Source organism: Cibotium barometz, chromosome 1 (genome assembly GCF_041138505.1).
Source record: "Cibotium barometz isolate CiBa-2024 chromosome 1, ASM4113850v1, whole genome shotgun sequence".
In the NCBI taxonomy this organism is placed as follows: Eukaryota; Viridiplantae; Streptophyta; class Polypodiopsida; order Cyatheales; family Cibotiaceae; genus Cibotium; species Cibotium barometz.
Window position 1 is genome coordinate 81,816,367 of NC_141046.1, and position 18,640 is coordinate 81,835,006.

At 45.8% G+C, this 18,640-nt stretch overlaps 1 protein-coding gene across 1 annotated transcript; it reads left to right on the plus strand.

Moving 5' to 3' along the window:
* Positions 1-1,077: 1,077 nt before the first annotated feature.
* Positions 1,078-8,059, plus strand: LOC147642502 (uncharacterized). The gene is given in 2 exon segments (XM_086810934.1): positions 1,078-5,257; positions 5,260-8,059. Coding segments are annotated over 2 exon segments (6,291 nt in total). The 3' UTR covers positions 7,371-8,059.
* Positions 8,060-18,640: the final 10,581 nt, after the last annotated feature.

An 18,640-nucleotide genomic window follows, 5' to 3' on the forward strand; every position in this document is an offset into this window, starting at 1 on the left:
AAGTATAGCAAGAGAGAAATTTATGTGTTTTTGTATAATAAACAACCCTGGCACGGCATCACTTTCAGCAACCCATATATATGTGATTATTACACACTTCATATATATTTTCTTGAACCAACATCAATCTCTTAGCCACAAGAGGTTGACGACAAAAAGACACCCCACTTGAAGCTTGCACAATAGTCTAAAGGCAAGCGATAAAATCATACTTGACCAATTGAATTGTTTTAGTTAAGCAAGTGGCTTGTCATTTCACGACTCTCTCTCTCTCTCTCTCTCTCTCATGTATATAGATGTGTATGTGCGCATGCGTGCATGCATGTGTGTGTTAATGTATATGTATATATGTATATATATGTATATACGTGTGTATATGTGTGTGTAGATACATACATATGTATGTATGAATGTACTAGAGAAAGAGAGAGAGGTATTAACATTGGTAGAATGCAACAAGGGCATATACTACCAACGGTGGGACTTGAACTCGGGTAGATCACTAGCCAATCTGCCCCACTTTTGCGTGGGAGAAAGGTAGAGAGAGAGAGAGAGAGAGAGAGAGAGTGTAGTGGCCATTTGTCTAACGAACAAGTCAATTGATCACGCATAGTCAAGATGATGCAACGGTGTGTGTAGTCTGCTTCCCACTATTAAACAGAAGTGTGTGTAGTCTCGCTTGCTATGTTATCATTTGAGTTCTTCACGCGCTCCTCTTCTGATTATAGATTCCTTTGTGCATTGTTGTCTCTTATGCCAAAAATCTGACTTTGCCCTCTGTTGATTCTTATAACTGAATCTCTCTCATGCCAAAAATCTGACTGTCCTCTGTTGATTCTTATATTCACAACTGACTCTCTCTCTCTCTCAACACACAGGGACTTTATGAGCCAAAATTCTTACTTAGCTCACTACTAATTCTCATGTTCACTGCTGGTTCAGAAGTTTCACTTTGACACATCTGTTGTGTGATGCATTTGCAGATTTAGGGGAAGCTCAGAAAAAAAACAAAAAACACAAAACATAACTATTGCCCGGGTGGAGCTTAGATACAGAGCCTTAGCCAGTGCCATAGCCATGGGAAATAAGGAGATTATTAAAAGTGCCAGCTCTGGTTTGGCACTTTGTGGGATCTGCATTGATGGAGTTAAGAGCCACAAGCAGCTAAGGCCTGTGAAGCGAATCCTCCAATGCCCCAAGGAGTGCCAGCTGCGAGGTCCGATTGACACAGCGTACCACCGCATATTAGAATTTCAATCTGAACAAGAGAGCCGGCATTTCTCCGATGCTGCAGCAAAATCCGGCTTGAGTGCAGCCCTGGAATTGATCCCACCTATCACGGCAATGTTTATTGATCACAGTTCTTCTCACTCCACCAGCATTGCCCACAGTACAGAGTCCGCTGACCGCTGCATTGTGGAGGTCTTCTATGTTCCCACCAAGTCTTTCCAACTTGAACAGCGGCACATGCTGCTTAGCCAGGAAGCTATGGAAGACCTACAGGGTGTCCACAGCATTGAACAAGCAAAAGAATTTCTTTCACTGTATCACTCCCATGTATCCACTGGTCTGTATCACCTTGGAGCCATCTATTTCCAATGGATTAATTGTGCGAGTCAGGCTCAAAATTCAAGCTTGGTTAGTAAGAGCAGGACTGGAGTAAGAGGTGGCATAGGCCTATCCATTGATCCACCAGCACTTCCTCTGCAAACAAAAGCAAGGTTGGGGCGCCGAAGAGAGAGCCACGTAGCAGCTAGTGAAGCGGCTCTGGAAATAGAAGCTTCTATCTCTTGCACAACTGAGGTTTTAGGTGGCCCAGTGGGTGCAATCCCAGACCTCAAGGCATTTCTAAAGTCAGTACAGGCTACACCCACTTCTTGGGCCATCATAAACAGAGAGCACAGGATAGAGAATTTGGTGCCCATCTGGAAACTCATGCTGCAAACTGGTGGCGAAAGCCTACGGAAGCCTGCAGAGCTCTTACGTGAAGCATGGCATTCTACAGTGGCGGGCCTTGTGCACAAGGATGATGACCTCTCCAGCTTACTCCAAGCATCCATAACATCCACAATCATGCCCATTGAAGCCTCCAAAGTGCAAGATTTTCGTAAACTGCAAATCTTGATGGAAAATCCAGGCACAGTGCATGAGGAGCTTTCGAAGCTGTGGATTTCTCTACCCTATGAGCAGAGGCCAGAGCTGTTCACAACGCCGGATATGATTTCAATTGTACAGATGGTTGTAACGAGGGATGACATGAAACCAGCAAGAGAGATGCTGCGAGTTTTTATACAGAGCTCACCAGGTTGCATAGATAATCTGGCAGAGGCAGGTATTGATCTGGCATTACTAACTGGTCCCCAATTCCAACCTCAATTCTCAAATTTTGAACCAGCATTCATGATTACCCCTGAAGAACTGCCTCACAAGCTACTACAGCTTTTGGAAGAGATTACACCCATATTGGTTGATATTTCTGTTAACACTACATCGTCATCTCACCTTTTAGACTCCGTCAGCAGGTTGCTGAAGAAGTGCATGAGTGATGCCGACAATCAACCTGGAATTTCAGCAGTACTCTTCAAGCATGGTTTTAACTCCACTGAGAAACTGGATATGGTCAGACTAAAGGCCATGATTGAAGATCTGAAGCTGGTTATTACAGAGACACAGGCCTCTTCCTCCACGGCAGCCACGGATCAGCAGCAGTTAGATCATATGCCAATTGGGTTGGACAATCAGGTTGTGGTCAGCACGCAACCAACTGAACTGATGCAAGACGATTATTGTAGTGATACTGAACAAAAGGGTTCTCTGTTCACATACACCAATGATTTCTTGACACACAGACCCTTTCCACAGCAACACAAGTACAAAAATCTTATTGACCGCATCAGCCATGGTTTGGCACCATTTGAGAATTCAAATCTGCAAGCTGTCAATGAAGACGATTTTTGGGGTGCTGATAATGCAGCAGATATAGCAGGGGCTTGCCATGCCGATCAGGAACAGGACCCTGTAATTGAGGAAGCAGAGGCTGCCAAATCCTTTGTTCACATCTATCAGAATTCAGACTTCCCCGCTCAAATATCTTTGCTAAGATTGTTACTGGATCAACGCTGGGGAGTTCCTCTTGTCTTTTCTTCCTCAAGCACAAAAGATTTCATACCTGGAAATGTGCCCTGCTTTCACACTATGCGGGTGCTCAATTGTGTGTTTACCAGGATCGGGGCCCAAAGTAGCGCTTCTAGTCTGGTTCAGGCAACTGACTTGCCTCGAGTTGTTTTCCTTTCGAATCATTGCAATCCAGAACATGAGCACATGGCTCAGCAGGTGACAAAGTTTCGCTTCCTTCCATTCCCGCACAGTTCTGAAGACCAAACTGTGTACATGCAGCTTGGAATGGGCTTTTTACCAAGCCAAGATTCCAAGCTGTATCTTGCTGTGGTGGCTTCAGGAGCTTATATCACTGGAGAGCAATGCATAAAATTCCTGAATGAAACAGCAGATATGCTTATTTTGCAAGTGCAACACAGGGAGCTCCACAGCAGCAATGATGTCAAAGTCTCTCCTTTACTGACATGTAAGACAGTGTTAAAGTGGGCAATAGACTCATCAGGGGCATCTGGAATGAATCGGGCTGCCAAAGGAGTATGGGGTTCTTCCAGTCATGTGGCCAAAGAGATAGCACGGTTTTTGGCTTCTAATTGGAGACAGGTAAACATGAGACAAGAGGGTAGGAGAAACTTGAGAAGCATTTGCCCTACCTATTTTGAGCCTAAATCTATGATAGATCAACCAGAGGGGTTAGAGGACATGATGAGGCAAACTGACTTTGGAACCTTAAGAGAAAAACTGGCTTTACAGCAAAGCTTTTTGCTTGAAGCAGCTGCAACGTTTCAAAGTTTGAAGCTGAGGCATGATAGCGGGCTCGGAGAATGTAACACACTTAGAGCAAAGCGTAAAAGTGATGCTAGCAGAGTTGCTGAAATCCCAATCATCCAGTTCTTTTTGAAAGTGCTGCAATACAGAGCCGCGTCCTATCGCAACATATGCATACTAAAACTGCAGAACTCAATGCAGGAACAATCACAAAAAGCTCTAGAGGGTTTGAATGAAAATGTAGAGCAGGCATTCAGAAGATTTCAGAATACTCGCACTCCAGAGGCAAGGGAGGAGTATAACTTCTTGAAAGATAACTATGCAGAAAGAGTGATAGGATTGGAGCATTTGTGGAGGGAAGTCTGTCACTTGTTTCTTACTAACCCACAAAAATACTCAGAATTTCCTAAGCTGGCAGCCAGGCACCTGCTTGACGGATTTCCATTAGAAATTTTAGATGGAGATGCCAAGTTATTCAATGATCTTTGGGTGAAGGCCCTTCTCTTGGAGGCAGAGAAACTGATCGAACAAATTAATCCTGACACTAAGCCACGAATTCTTGTTCTAAGTGTTCTGGGAACTCAAAGTAGTGGGAAGACTACTCTTCTTAATGTCATGTTTGGTACGCATCTTCCCACCAAAGCTGGTCGTTGCACACGTGGTGTGCAAATCCAATTGGTCAAGTCAGGTTGGCAGGAGTATGACTACATTCTACTAATGGATACAGAGGGTATCAGGTGTCCAGAGCACTTTGGTGCAGAGCAATATCTGTCTCATGACAACAGAATGGCCACATTTTGTATTCTTCCATCAGATGCATGTATTATGGTGGTAGCCAATGAAGATGACAGTAGCCTGAAGGAGGTGCTTCCCTTGGTGTTGCTTGCTTTCAGAGGCTCAGCTGCTGCAGAGAAAAGTGGTGGCCGACTGCGTTCTAAGCTGTTCTTTGTATACAGAAGTGTGGACATAAATGAGCAAGGTGAGCTCAGGAGTAACCAGCAAAAACTGCTTGAATACTTGATAGAAGCTGAGAGGCACATCACGAAGCCTGCTGATGATACAAATGTGGAAAGTCAGAGTGAAAGTGGTGGTGGCAGTGTAACTGCTCTCTTTGAACTTCATGTGGATGATCAGGAAGATCTAAGCGATGTCAAGTTCCTTGGGAACTATAGAAAAGAAAGCATGCCTCCTGAAGACGTTCCCGATTCAAGGTATGGCGAGAAGGTTCTACACTTGCGGAACTATTTGCATAAAAGAGTGACTCAAGATCTCAACTGGACACCCTTTGATTTAAAGGAATTTGGTTCTTACATGAATCTTGTGTGGAGTTGCATCTGGGACGCAGATTTTGAGCTTAGTTTCAAGGATGCTGTGGACGCTCCTATGTGGATTTACAAAAGTCGCTTCAAATTCCTCGCAGCCTGGTATCAAGGTCATATGTGGAGGAATTTGAAGAGTTGGAAAAAAGGTTAGAAGGTGGTGCCTTTGCTGATGAGAACACCAGCCAAGAAGATGCTGACTTGAAATGGTTGCGATTCACCGCAGTAAAAGCCACAATTGATGAGCAGAGCAAGCAAGTAGAAGAAATTCTAGAGAGCAGCCAATGGCTGGCCAAGTGGAAAGCTGAAGAGTTGCAGAAGTGGAAAGATTTCCTGACGCAACAAGAGACATGGTTCAACATGCAATTGCAGGATCACAAGATCGGTGTGATTCATTTTGAGAAGTTAATGAATGAGTGTGATCAGAAAATGCAACAGGAAATCATGCTTTCTGGTCATGACTCCAGGCAGCAGATCTCATTTGATGCTATGTTCTCAAACTTCCTAGAGAGTGCAAAAAAGTCACATAGACCCTTAGCTAACCAGGTACCAGTACAGGTTTCTAGCGTCTACAACCGTCACAAGGATATAGTTGAGTCCTTTGAAGTTGGTGAGGCTCACAAAGGAGACCAATCTGAAGAGAAATGCTTAACAGAATTGAGAGAAAGGATTGTGGCACCCTCCTTGACAAATGCAAGACAGTACTCCGATGATTTAGTTGAGGGGGCAATCACCTTAACTAATGCGTTCATCAAACGCCGTGCACTCCTGTACGATGAGAATAGGCAACGTCGTGCTCGTGCCCACGCATGTGTGAAGGAGTTTGTGACATTGCGGCTGTGTGAAATCCAACACAGGTGGGATGAGGATCACAACCCTGTAGAGAGGCTGAAAAAGCAACGGAATCGCTTGCGACATTTCTACAATAATCACATGAGTGGGTACGATATGACAAACTTACTCCTGGAAGAGCTCAACAGTATCTTTAAAGAGACCCTGAAAATTACTTTAAAAAAATCTTTTGTAAAACAGTTCTGTGGCTCCCTTCAAAAGGAGCAATGGATATCCAACTGGAGGGTGATGAGAGGGCTATTAGATGCTCTTCTGCTTAAGCTGCTACAGGACGAGAAATTTGATCATGTGCTGGACTTTGTGAGTGATGGTGCGCTGTACCATCGACTTGTGGTGGAGGAGTTGATCAAAAGGAACTTCAAAGGGACAGTGAAACCTTTACTCCACGATTTCCGCAGCAAGCTAAAACATGCAGTGTCATATGCAAGTGCTTATGCAGAAGTAATACGCAAGCAGGGCTCAAGGGGAGGAGTAACTGCCTGCTTCCAGAACAAACTGGCCGAGGCGCTTCGCAAAGACATGCCTTCTTACATCGAGATATGCCCAGCACTATATCGGATCAACCCACAGGCATACAGAACAGGTGAAGAGCGACTGGATTTTGTGAGTGTTGTGCAACCTGGGCTATATCTCACAGTGGATAACATCTGTGATACTGTTGAGGAATGGCTTGACACAGAAATGGGGCTGCGAGAATTAACAGACATGGTAAAGGCGGGACTGAACTCCTATAACGACCACACCTTCAGACTGCGCTGCGAAGTATCATGCCCCCGCTGTGGAGTCACTTGCTTTCTTCCTGCATACCACGACACACGTCATGACACACTGCATCAGCCACAGGGCTTGAAGGGGACAATGTGGCAGCACAATAAGCAACTAAGCGAAAAGACATGCTCTGAGCACTACAGAGATCAGGAATTATTCGCAGTACACCTGGAACAGAAACCCATGGGAAAGGCCCATAAGGATTATCACAGGATGCATAGTTATCACAATTTCAAGAGTGGTAACCTCGAATGTCCCAGCGCTCTGCCGCCCACCTCCACGAAGATGCAGCCTTATCGTCAGTTTGACGAAGCGTTTCCAGACTGGAATAACCCTGCAGTCACCTATGATGCTAAACACTCTCTCGCCTGCAAAGCCCGACAGTGCCTTTTCTTCGATTGCCAACGCGAACTAGTGGAGCGATACCCCGGGACTCAGCAAAACGACAACTGTGCTCATTTTGCACACCCTATCCCATCGCTTCGTTTTGAGATTGAGCAGGAATTGCCACAGGATCTCCGCACATTTATTGCAGAAAGTGCCTTGTAAATTTGATGTGATGAAGGTTTGAAGCTTATTGCCATCCATCTATTCTGAAGGTTAGTGCCCATCACATTATTGTGCTGATCTAGCATGTGTGTGTGTGTGTGTGTGTATTTCACCTGCTTATTTTCGTGCTGCCCTACTCCGGTCTTTTCGAGATTGCTATGATCTTGGCGCGCTTTCTCTCCAGCGGTTTGAAGAATTTTCTCAGTTTTTTTAGTTCGTTCTCATAGTTCCACCCGCTTCGGGTGACTATGGCTGTACAATTTACTATTTAATATAAACAATGGTTTCACAAAAAAGTGTGTATTGCACTTGCCTCTTGTAAGAGGTGTTCTCGTCACCGAGAGACAGTTATTCATTTGTTATAGGAATGCCCTCTTCTCGCGCTCTCTTGGGCAGACTATCAAGGCACTTGAGATTGCAATTTCCCAACAACTTCGGGAAATTCTTCTGGATGTTTGGCTGCCTTTCTTCACCTTTGCCGGATTACACTCTTTTCCTTTCTTGGACCAGATACTAGGCTTTGTGGATGACTACCTTGCATGAAATCAACTCCTTTTCAGTCATGAGGAGATCATATGCTTTCCTTTTTTTAGGAGGTCTCTTTACCTTTCACTCCGAGATTCTTTCGATCTCAGAGATCTTTCCTCTCAATAGGTGGAAGTGTTTTTCCACTGTTTCTGATATATGAGTAGTAGCTGTCCCAACTTGGGACAGCTATGAATGTACCATACAATCCCCATACAATCCTTAATGAAGTAGTGGTTTCACAAAAAAAAAGTGTGCGGTATGTGTGCGCGCGCTCGTGAGGTGAGAGAGAGAGGAGCTGGTCAAACATATCGAGCTGCCTCCCTGCGTGAGCTCTGACCCTGTCGTCTCCCCTTCGTGACTCGTGGATAAGGTTTATTGACCCCCAGTGTGTGTGTGTGTGTGTCTGTGGCTTCTTCCTTCCTGTTTTCTGCCACTGAACTCTACACACTGAACTCTACACGACTGTTGTTGTCCGTCAACTTCTACTGTCGGCTGCCTTCCCCTGCCTCAACTTTGCTGCAAAGGGTTTTTTCTCTTCACCCCTCATTCTGCTCAGCCTCTCGTTTTCTGTCTATTGTGTCTGTTTAATTTCTTATTGCCCTCTTTCTCTTCTCCCATGCTCTCTCTCTCTCTCGTGCCTGTGTGTGTGTGGGATTTTCCTCCTTTTTTGTACAATCTCTTAGTTATGGATTCAATACAAATTTTCAAGCGTGGTGATATAAAGAGGAGACAAGTCCTCATTAGAGATTCAAATGTTTGCTTTTTACATTGTGAAAATCCTGATTTGCAGCCGTTGCAGACACTCTTCATGAAGGCTTTACTGAAATCAAAAAGTTTGGGAAACTCATGCGCCTCACATCCATGTCAAAATCCCTGGACATATAATGCTTAATCATGTGATGAATCTAGCTCAAAAGGCTGTAGTCCTTTTTTTCCCACCGAAAATGCCAAACCCAGCAGATGTTGCACAATGGCTTAAAGCGTTGCTCGGGGGTTGTTTTGTAGCTGTTGTGCATAAAGTTGACTGTGGCTTTTTTGAAGTGATATTCACAGATCCACAATACAAACAAACACTGCTGGAAAAATTGCTTTTGTTTTCTTGTCGGCAACTAGTGCATGTTTACCCTTGGCTGCCAACTAAGGATTATGAGAGTCTCATAAGGCACAAGTGCCTTGTATATAGGTGGTGTCACCTGCCTGGACATTTCCCAGTATGAAAGGAGTCTGGTGGACTTCAGGATGTCTAAATATTTGGAAAGTACAAGCTTTGGGAATGGGGGATTATCCTAGAATACAAAGGACCACACTCCTAAAATTTAGGAGAGTTGCCGATGGAAATTCTGTTCGCGTCATTACATCTGGAATTGAGCAGATACCAAGAGTTGGCAAAGTGCCTATGACAGAATGTCTACCAGTTGGGATATTTTTAGAGATAAAGTTTATGGAAGAACCCATCTCTTAGATTGGGACATGTGGCAAGAAAGTGGACCAAAGTGAGACAAGTGGCCTGACACTTGTTAGATGGTGGATCAAAGTGAGACAAGTGGCCTCACACTTGTCACTTCAGCTATTGTGTGGCTCTCCACTTGTCATTGTAGCCTTCTCTTGCCATTTTAGCTTATGGGAGGCCCAAATCTATAAATTGGAGCCCTCTCTCTTCATTAAGAGAGGCTCTCTTGCTGCACACTAGCCTCTACCACCGTTGAAGGCTTCCCTAATGATGGCTACTCTCTTTCTCTCTCTCTTGAAGGCTGCTCATGAAGAATACCGGCTGTTGGGGACTGTTTTGGAGGCTTCCATCGCGAAGAAATACTGAAGGCAAGGGGTATTTAATCATTTATTATGATTGCTAGCCATTGTATACTTGTTGTACCATGTACCAGCATTTGTACTTGCTGTACTTCCTGTACCAGCCACTGTACCGGTTGTACACCAACCACTGTACCTACTCTACCAGCCACCATACCGGCTGTACCAGCCACTGTACCTGTTGTACCAGCCATTGTACCTGCTATACCGACTGAATGGAGAGTTGTACTTACTGTACCAGCTCTATTGCATGAAGACCCGTGGTTTTTGGGGAAGAATCAGTACCCACACGGAGGTATATGGATTATATTATTGGCTCGGCATTTCTACAACCTATGTTCCGACTCGGTTGCCTCATGTTGGGCTGTGTTATGGCATTTGTATATGGATAATCCGGCATCTCCCGTGGGGAGAGTAAGGCCCTCAAAGCTTGTACATGATATTATTCTCCTTGGGTAATAAAATACTCCCAAGGGGGGGGGGGGGGGTCGACCCATTCGGGCCTCTATGCGGTGTCACACATGCAAGCTCCATTTTCAGCATTTGTGGATGTTTTATTGCTTTTATGTTTTATGCAAAGTGACGATGGATATGTGTTAAGGCTGTGGCCATGTTTAAGTGTTTTAATATGCATTGATGGTATCAACAAGTGTGTCAAAGGCCCTAGTCCCTCGGGCACCGCCGCGAGTTTCATTGGTATTAGAGCATAGGCTTTCTTGGAAGCGGAGGCTTCCTTCTATCAATAAGGAAGAGAAAAGACCTCAAGTGGGGACCACACTTACCATCATTGCTATTAAGCATGGCCAGCCACTTCAGAGCCTATGAAGCAAGAGCATGAGCAATAGACCGCTTGATCTAAGGATTTATGAATTCACAAAATTTTATCTTGGAAGTGTGAAGTTGGCTTTATGTGCACACGTTTAGCACTCTTTCCATATGGACATTGTGGATTATATTATCAAGCTTACAAGCAAGCTATATGGAGATATATCTCGGGATATCTTAAGGATATGGTGAGGAGATATTTCTTTTGGCTTCATGACCAACCTGGCAAAGAAAAGCTAAGTATAGAGTTTGCAAAGTTGGTGCTTTGGCTATTTACTATAAAGTATTTTTGATGTTCACTAACCCTTGTATAGCCATGCAAGGAGAAAGGTGGTGTTGTTTGCCTTGAGATGGTTTCAGGGAAACATTGTTTATGGCTCCCTTTATTGGGATGGATTATATCTATGGAGATTTCTTTCTTGGACGAGATTTATATAGATATTGGGCTTCACAAGCAATTTCTATGGGGGACGAATCTGTCCGAGTTTATAGAGAAGAAATCTTTGGATATCTCATGGATATGATGCTTTTATGGATAAAGTCCACCTCTACTCCAAGGTGTGTGGTTAGCACGGAGTATGTGGTAAGAGTTATGATATATAGGTCCATGGATTCCTAGACTTCTTTTCTAGGGATTTGGATCCATCCTCACGTTTATGGATTATGTTTGTTTACTGGGATGGATTATTCTTTTTGGCTCCCTTTATTTGGGATGCATTGAACTTATGAAACTCATTGTTCACATACCCTGTGTAGTGTTCTCTTGTCCTACGTGCTCTCTTGAAGATTGTTTCTACCATGTGTGGGTGGAACAATAGAGAGCAGATGGAAGGGAACATGGGCACTTCAAAGGGTGGTGACAAGCACAACAGACCCTGTGTAGTGTTCTCTTGTCCTACGTGCTCTCTTGAAGATTGTTTCTACCATGTGTGGGTGGAACAATAGAGAGCAGATGGAAGGGAACATGGGCACTTGAGAGGGTAGTGTGAGTTTGTGGCCCAAAATGCCTACAAACTATTGGTAGCAGAAATGCTTATGGAACACTAGGCTATTTATGCCTGCGAGTGATTGTTTTATCTTGTTACTTGTGCCCACCTCTCATCCAAGGTGTGTGGTCAGAGTACCAACACGGAGTGCAAGTGGTAAAGTGGACATGATACCTGGTTGGCAAGGGACTTATGTGTACGCCAAGGGTCATGTGGATTGGCACATGTTTGTGTGCTTTGAGCTTGGATTATGATATCTGGACTTATGGGACTGATATGTCTCGCCCATTTACTTGGGACATGATGATGATATGTGGACTTATGGGACTGTTTTGTCTTGCCGATTTATTTGGAACATGGATTTATTTATCTTTATGCCATATTAGAATCACTCTCTCTCCATACAGAGGCCAAGAGGTTCATTGTTCATCTCACCATGCATGTGGATTCATGTTGGGATTGTGAGAGGGCAATTCAATGAACACTCCACCATACACGTGGATTCGTGTTGCGATTATGGAGTGAGTGTTTCATTGTTTCCACACCATGCTTGTTGATCAGAGTTGGGATTGTATGGGAGAACATGGGAATTGTTGGGATTGGGAGAAAGGATTGCCAGAACTATGGAGAACCAGCTTTTCTATCACCATGGTTTGTGCTCTTGAATGGCACCAGTTTGTGTGCATAGCACATGTTTCTGTGCGAGGCACTAGTTTCTTGTGCATGACACTTATTTAAGTGTCTTAGCACCTGGTTGGTGATTTTCATTGGCATATGATTATCTCATTGATATTGGTGATTGAGACACAATTGGCTCTTGTGCTTGTGTCTAGCATATCTTCCATGGAATTCTCGCCCATTTATTTTGGGACATGATTTTGATATTGGTATTATCGAGACTTATGTAGTCTCACCCAGTTCTTTGGGACATGGATTCTTCAGTTATATTGGATTTTTGAGACTGTCTTGTCTCGCCCACTTGATGCAACATGATTATATCTTGAATATATGGCTTGAAGCTTAAAGTTGCGGACAACTTTTAAGAAGTTGGGGAGGATGTCACCAGCCTCGACATTTCCCAGTATGAAAGGAGTCTGGTGGACTTTAGGATGTCTAAATATTTGGAAAGTACAAGCTTTGGGAATGGGGGATTATTCTAGAATACAAAGGACCACACTCCTAAAATTTAGGAGAGTTGCTGATGGAAATTCTCATAGTCACAGGGGACGGAAGGGACGGACTGCTGGAACGGAGGGACGCCGAGTCGAGACGGTTCAGGAACGGGGACGGCAGGGGACGGTCGGACATCCCCCTGGAGGCATTCCTCACAAGGAACGGTGAAGGGGACGGCAGTAGGAACAAGGACGGTTGTGGGGGACGGCAGGGAGCCATTCTGTGGATTCTTTTGCCCGTTTCTAGCTGTTTGCGGGGCCGTTTCTAGCCGTTTGGCTTGGCCGTTTGGGGAGGCCTTGAGCCTTTGAGGCTTGGGCCTTGGGCCTTGGGCCTTGGCCCTTGCCTCTCTCTTGCCTTAAGGTTTGGCCTTTCGGCTTGAGCCTTGGGGCCTTGGGCCTTGGCCCTTGAGGCTTGGTCCTTGCCTCTCTCTCTCTCTCACTTGCCCTTGCCTCTCTCTTGCCTATCTAATATCTATATAAGAATAAGGCTACAAGGCTACAAGCATGGAGTTTAGGCTTTAGCGTAAACGGTCCTTCGGGCCGGGGGGGAGTCATCTCCCCCCCGGATCCCTTGCAGAGAGGGGCTCACGCCCCCCTCCGCACCTTCCCCCAAGTAGGCTGGTGTGAAACTGCGCGCCGCAACGGACCCAAAATTTACAGCCCATATACAGTAGGTGTATAATAACTCACCGCATATGCATGTAGCTTGGTTGGCAGTGTGCCAACCTTCTCCAAAATCGTCTCATGCTATCTGGCCACAATCGGCCACCATCCGGTGTTAATATGACTCAAAAGCTTACCATTTTATGTAAATTTGTGCTCATTTTGATGTACTTCCAAAGTAGAATAAGTGTAGAGTAGAAAAACTTTAAAAAAAAGTATTTTTTGAGTGCCGTTCCCTCCCCCGTCCCCATTCCCTACTTATGGCCGTCCCCCGTCCCGTCCCCGTCCCCGTCTCCCGTTACCGTCCCCCGTTCCTTGTGACTATGGAAATTCAGTTCGCGTCATTACATCTGGAATTGAGCAGATACCAAGAGTTGGCAAAGTGCCTATGACAGAATGTCTACAAGTTGGGATATTTTTAGAGATAAAGTTTATGGAAGGACCCATCTCTTCGATTGGGACATGTGGCAAGAAAGTGGACCAAAGTGAGACAAGTGGCCTAACACTTGTTAGATGGTGGATCAAAGTGAGACAAGTGGCCTCACACTTGTCACTTCAGCTATTGTGTGGCTCTCCACTTGTCATTGTAGCCTTCTCTTGCCATTTTAGCTTATGGGAGGCCCAAATCTATAAATTGGAGCCCTCTCTCTTCATTAAGAGAGGCTCTCTTGTTGCACACTAGCCTCGACCACCGTTGAAGGCTTCCCTAATGATGGCTACTCTCTTTCTCTCTCTCTCTTGAAGGCTGCTCATGAAGAATACCGACTGTTGGGGACTGTTTTGGAGGCTTCCATCGCGAAGAAATACTGAAGGCAAGGGGTATTTAATCATTTATTATGATTTCTAGCCATTGTACTTGTTGTACCAGCCTTTCTACATGCTGTACCAGCATTTGTACTTGCTGTACTTGCTGTACCTGCTGTACCAACCACTGTACCTACTGTACCAGCCATTGTACCTGTCTGCTATACTGGCTGAATGGAGAGTTGTACTTGCTGTACCAGCTCTATTGCATGAAGACCCGTGGTTTTTGGGAAAGAATCAGTACCCACACGGAGGTATATGGATTATATTATTGGCTCGGCATTTCTACAGCCTATGTTCCGGCTTGGTTGCCTCATGTTGGGCTGTGTTATGGCATTTGTATATGGATAATCCGGCATCTCCCGTGGGGAGAGTAAGGCCCTCAAAGCTTGTACATGATATTATTCTCCTTGGGTAATAAAATACTCCCAAGGGGGGGGTCGGCCCATTCCGGCCTCTATGCGGTGTCACACGTGCAAGCTCCATTTTCAGCATTTGTGGATGTTTTATTGCTTTTATGTTTTATGCAAAGTGATGATGGATATGTGTTAAGGCTCTGGCCATGTTTAAGTGTTTTAATATGCATTGATGGTATCAACAAGTGTGTCAAAGGGCCTAGTCCCCCGGGCACCGCCGCGAGTTTCACGTGGAGGTAGTTGACCTCCTACTTTATTGCCGGGCTGCATTACCTTTTTTGGCAAAAGCATTGGGTAAAGTTGTATGCCCCCCATGCACAACTGGAAATGTCAATAGGTTTTGCATATTGTGGAATATTGATAAACCCAGACATCCAGATTTTGCTTTTGATGTGGAGATGATTGGCATGCCCTCCCAAGATGTCTTCTTTAAACTTACATGGGGAAGATTTGTTGGCTCTTGCTTCACTTGTGGCAAATTTGGTCATATGCAATCAGAGTGTCCAAGTGTGCCATTGCAACCACCAGCTACTGTAACGCAATCGAGTGAGAACACTCCGGTGGGAACAATGCAACCCCATAAAAGGAAAAATGTACAATAGGCCTCGAATGTTAATATGGACAAAGGTAAAATGAAAGTTGCATCCATGAATTCTCCTATGCCTAAACCTAAAGAGAAAGAAAAGCAAGATACAAATGCTTGTCAAACCCCCAAAAAAACAATAAGACCGAGACCTATTGTTTCGCGCAATTGGACGGAGGTTGCCTTGACTAGCGGACATCACACTACTGAAATAACTAATGATGTTACATGGGTTGGTCGACTTTGGTGAGCAATTGTGAGAGCTGATCCATTATATGAGCAAACCCAATCATTTCTCCTTGCAAATGTTGTACATAACCCTAGAAATGCTAGTGATTTGGATGCTATGGTTAATGTTGAGCATGGCTATGCTGGGAGCCAGGCAGCCATCCTAGTGGAAACTTAAGAGTTGTTGCTTCCACTACAAAACATGTAAATATATATATACCACTTAGATGTTAAACGGGGCAAGCGATACCCAAAGTTGTCTTTTAGGAGCTTCGGAACTTTTCCCACCTAGAAGAAGATTAATGAGGTGTCTATGCAGTTAAAGCTACCTCCGAGTTGGACTATGCATGATGTATTTCACGTCAGTTGGTTAAAGCCACATGCAGGGCCAATCCCTTCAGAAGTTAAAGACGAGGCGGAACTAGACATTATTGATGAAGCAGAAGTTATGGTTCCAGAACAGATCCTTCTGCACCGTTTCAAGCATGGCTCCGGCCGAAGGCAAAGACAGTTCCTCACAAAGTTTCAGGACCGAGGGACCCACGAAGCGGTATGGCTTGACAAAGAGTTTTTCGAGGACTATCCAGCGTTATTGACGGATTATTTGGAGGCTATGCAGCTTCCGTTAAGTTAAGCAGAAGGGAATGTCACGTGCATCCCACACTTGGATGCCACGTAGACATATCTGCACAGAAGGTGCAAGATCTGGGATGGTAAACTGGTCCCATGTGAGCCCATTCCGGGACGAGTCAGCCAGGGATCCATCCCAGTCATTTGAGGTTAGGTGTGCATTGTCCTGCACATGAGTCCAAGATCAGGTGTGCACTGTCCTGCACATGAAACAGTGCCAGTCCGCGCCATGAGTCTCCCTCTGGAATGATGTCAGTGATTCTGTGTATCTTGTATGATACTGTATGCCATATCATTGTGTAGACAAGTTAAGGTTTGCTTATAGGAAAGGGGCCAGCCCATAGGGCTACCCCAAGTACTTGTGTGGGCATGGGGACAGTGTAAAACCACCCCCATGAGGGCCAGGAAGGCCCTGGCTGTACCCACAAGCCATGAATAGGCCATGGAGGGACTGCAGGACAGCCCTAGGGGCAAGCCAGGGGAAGCATACAGGCTGTACAGCCTATTTATGGCTGTAAGGGCAAGTATAGGCAGCCCATACAGGCTACCCGCCTAGTGCCCAGCCATCAAGGGACTGATGCGCAGCCTTTTTTGGAATTTATCTAGCATTTAATGCTATTTTCCAGCCGTGGGCAGAATTAGAGTCAACCACCTAGACTTAGACTGGCCGACTGCTGTTGTTTGGTAGTATAAATACCAAGGCCCACAAACCATTGTGTTATCTCATAATTCACCAAGAGCTAAGGCAATCAAGGGCCAGGACAGCCAAGGAGTTGCTAACGTGAAGGGGTGAAGGACTGCAGGTCAAGCGCAGAGTTATCTCAGCCAAGAAAGGTCAAGTTTTCTGTATTTTCTTTTCAAATGTGCATCATTCTAATAAAGCAAATACACCATTCGTGGTGAGGGCCCTACAAAGGGTATTCGGGACCCAATAATGTGTCCTCTCCTCTCTCCCTCTCTCTCTCTATTTTCTGCACATCTTCATTCAATTTCGTGCGTTAATTCCATCGTGAAAAGTGTGCTGATTTCTGAGCATTGAAGTTACCGATTTCCCCCAAAGCTTCCGCATGTTACATCTACCCTTGTAGGGTTCAATGCTACCATCTGCTTTGCGTTTTAACTTGTAAACCCACATAGTACCAATGGTCTTCTTGCCATGAAGTAGATCTGTCAAATACCAGGTGTCATTCTTGAGTATAGAGTTATACTCATCCTGCATAGCATGCATCCAATGATCATCATCCTGTGCTTCCTCAAAGGAAACAGGTTCCTCCTCATTACATAATGTAGAAATGAGAACATGATCCACATGAGAATAATCTGCATGATGAGAACCTGCACGAGTTTTGCTAGGTAAACCAGGTGAACCATATGGTGAGGCTGCTGAGGAGCTCCCATCGTAAATCCCTCTCCTGTGTCCAGCCAGCTGTGTCGAGAAATCCGGTGAAGGAACAAGGCGAGGCTGGCCCCCAATGAATCTGATGGCTTGGCTGGCCTGCTCCGTCTCGTATCCCAAAGCTAGCCCTGACGAAGTCGACCAAGCAGCGGCTCCCCACGTATACATTTCCTCTGGAGAGAGGGGGGCCAAAATGCGCAGAATCCTCAACCAAATCTGCTGCGCCTGTGGACAGTCCCATAGGCAATGTCGCTGTGTCTCCAATGGGTGGCCGCATCAGACGCAGGCCGGCAGAAGGCCACTATAGACAAGCCAGGAGCCAACTGCAGAGCCCCTGTGGGCAACCAGCCACTGGAAAGCCGAGATCCTGCATGCCTGTCTGCTAGCCCAAAGCCTGGTCCAAAAATCCTCCAGGAACTCCTGTGAGAGTCCCTGTAGCCGCCAATGCTCCGATGCAGCTGGAGAAACCGTCCTCCTCGCAGTCAAAATATGCCTCCCCAACCGAACCGTGTACTGGAAAAAGGTGATCTCTGTGGCCTCGGGGGACGCATAAGGATCATGCCACTCGTACTCGCCAGGATCCCACTGGAGCCGGGCCAAGGGACGCGCAACATATGCCCATATGCACCATCAGAGTCCACATCTGCAGGGTCTGGAACAATATGCCACTTCCGAGAAGCGGCGGCCACTACCCGTATCCTCTGAAAGATGCACTCTGCAACCAAAGGCGACTCCGCCTCCACTCTCTGAAGTCTGCCCTCATCATGTATCTCATAGTAGAGGCATCTACCATCCTCAGTGCAAGCTTTGACAGCAATCAGGATCTCCAACTGTGTAAAGGCTCCCATCCACCGTGGGGCCGCTGGCTCAAAAGGCGTGAACCACTCCTCAGTGAGAGCCTCCTGAATGTCATCCCTCATAATCAGCCCCCCTCTGAAGTGACTCAGCCTCTCCGCCTGGATCTCCTCCGGGAGACTGCAAAAGGCCTGCCAATCTCCAAAACTGCGTGCTGGGCCTGCCGCCAATGGTCCCCAGGCTAGACGAGGCCGAGAACCCAGCATATGACCCTGCTCTGTGCGTACCGCGGGGCTCCAGATGAGCGGCTGTCTGGCCCGCTCCTCATCACAAGTGGGAGGTCTCTGAGAAAGCCCCGGTCTCAGCAACTCCCAAGCTCGCAGGATACTCAAGGCAAATTTGTCCTCCCATCCTCTACTGAGGTCTGTCCTCCTC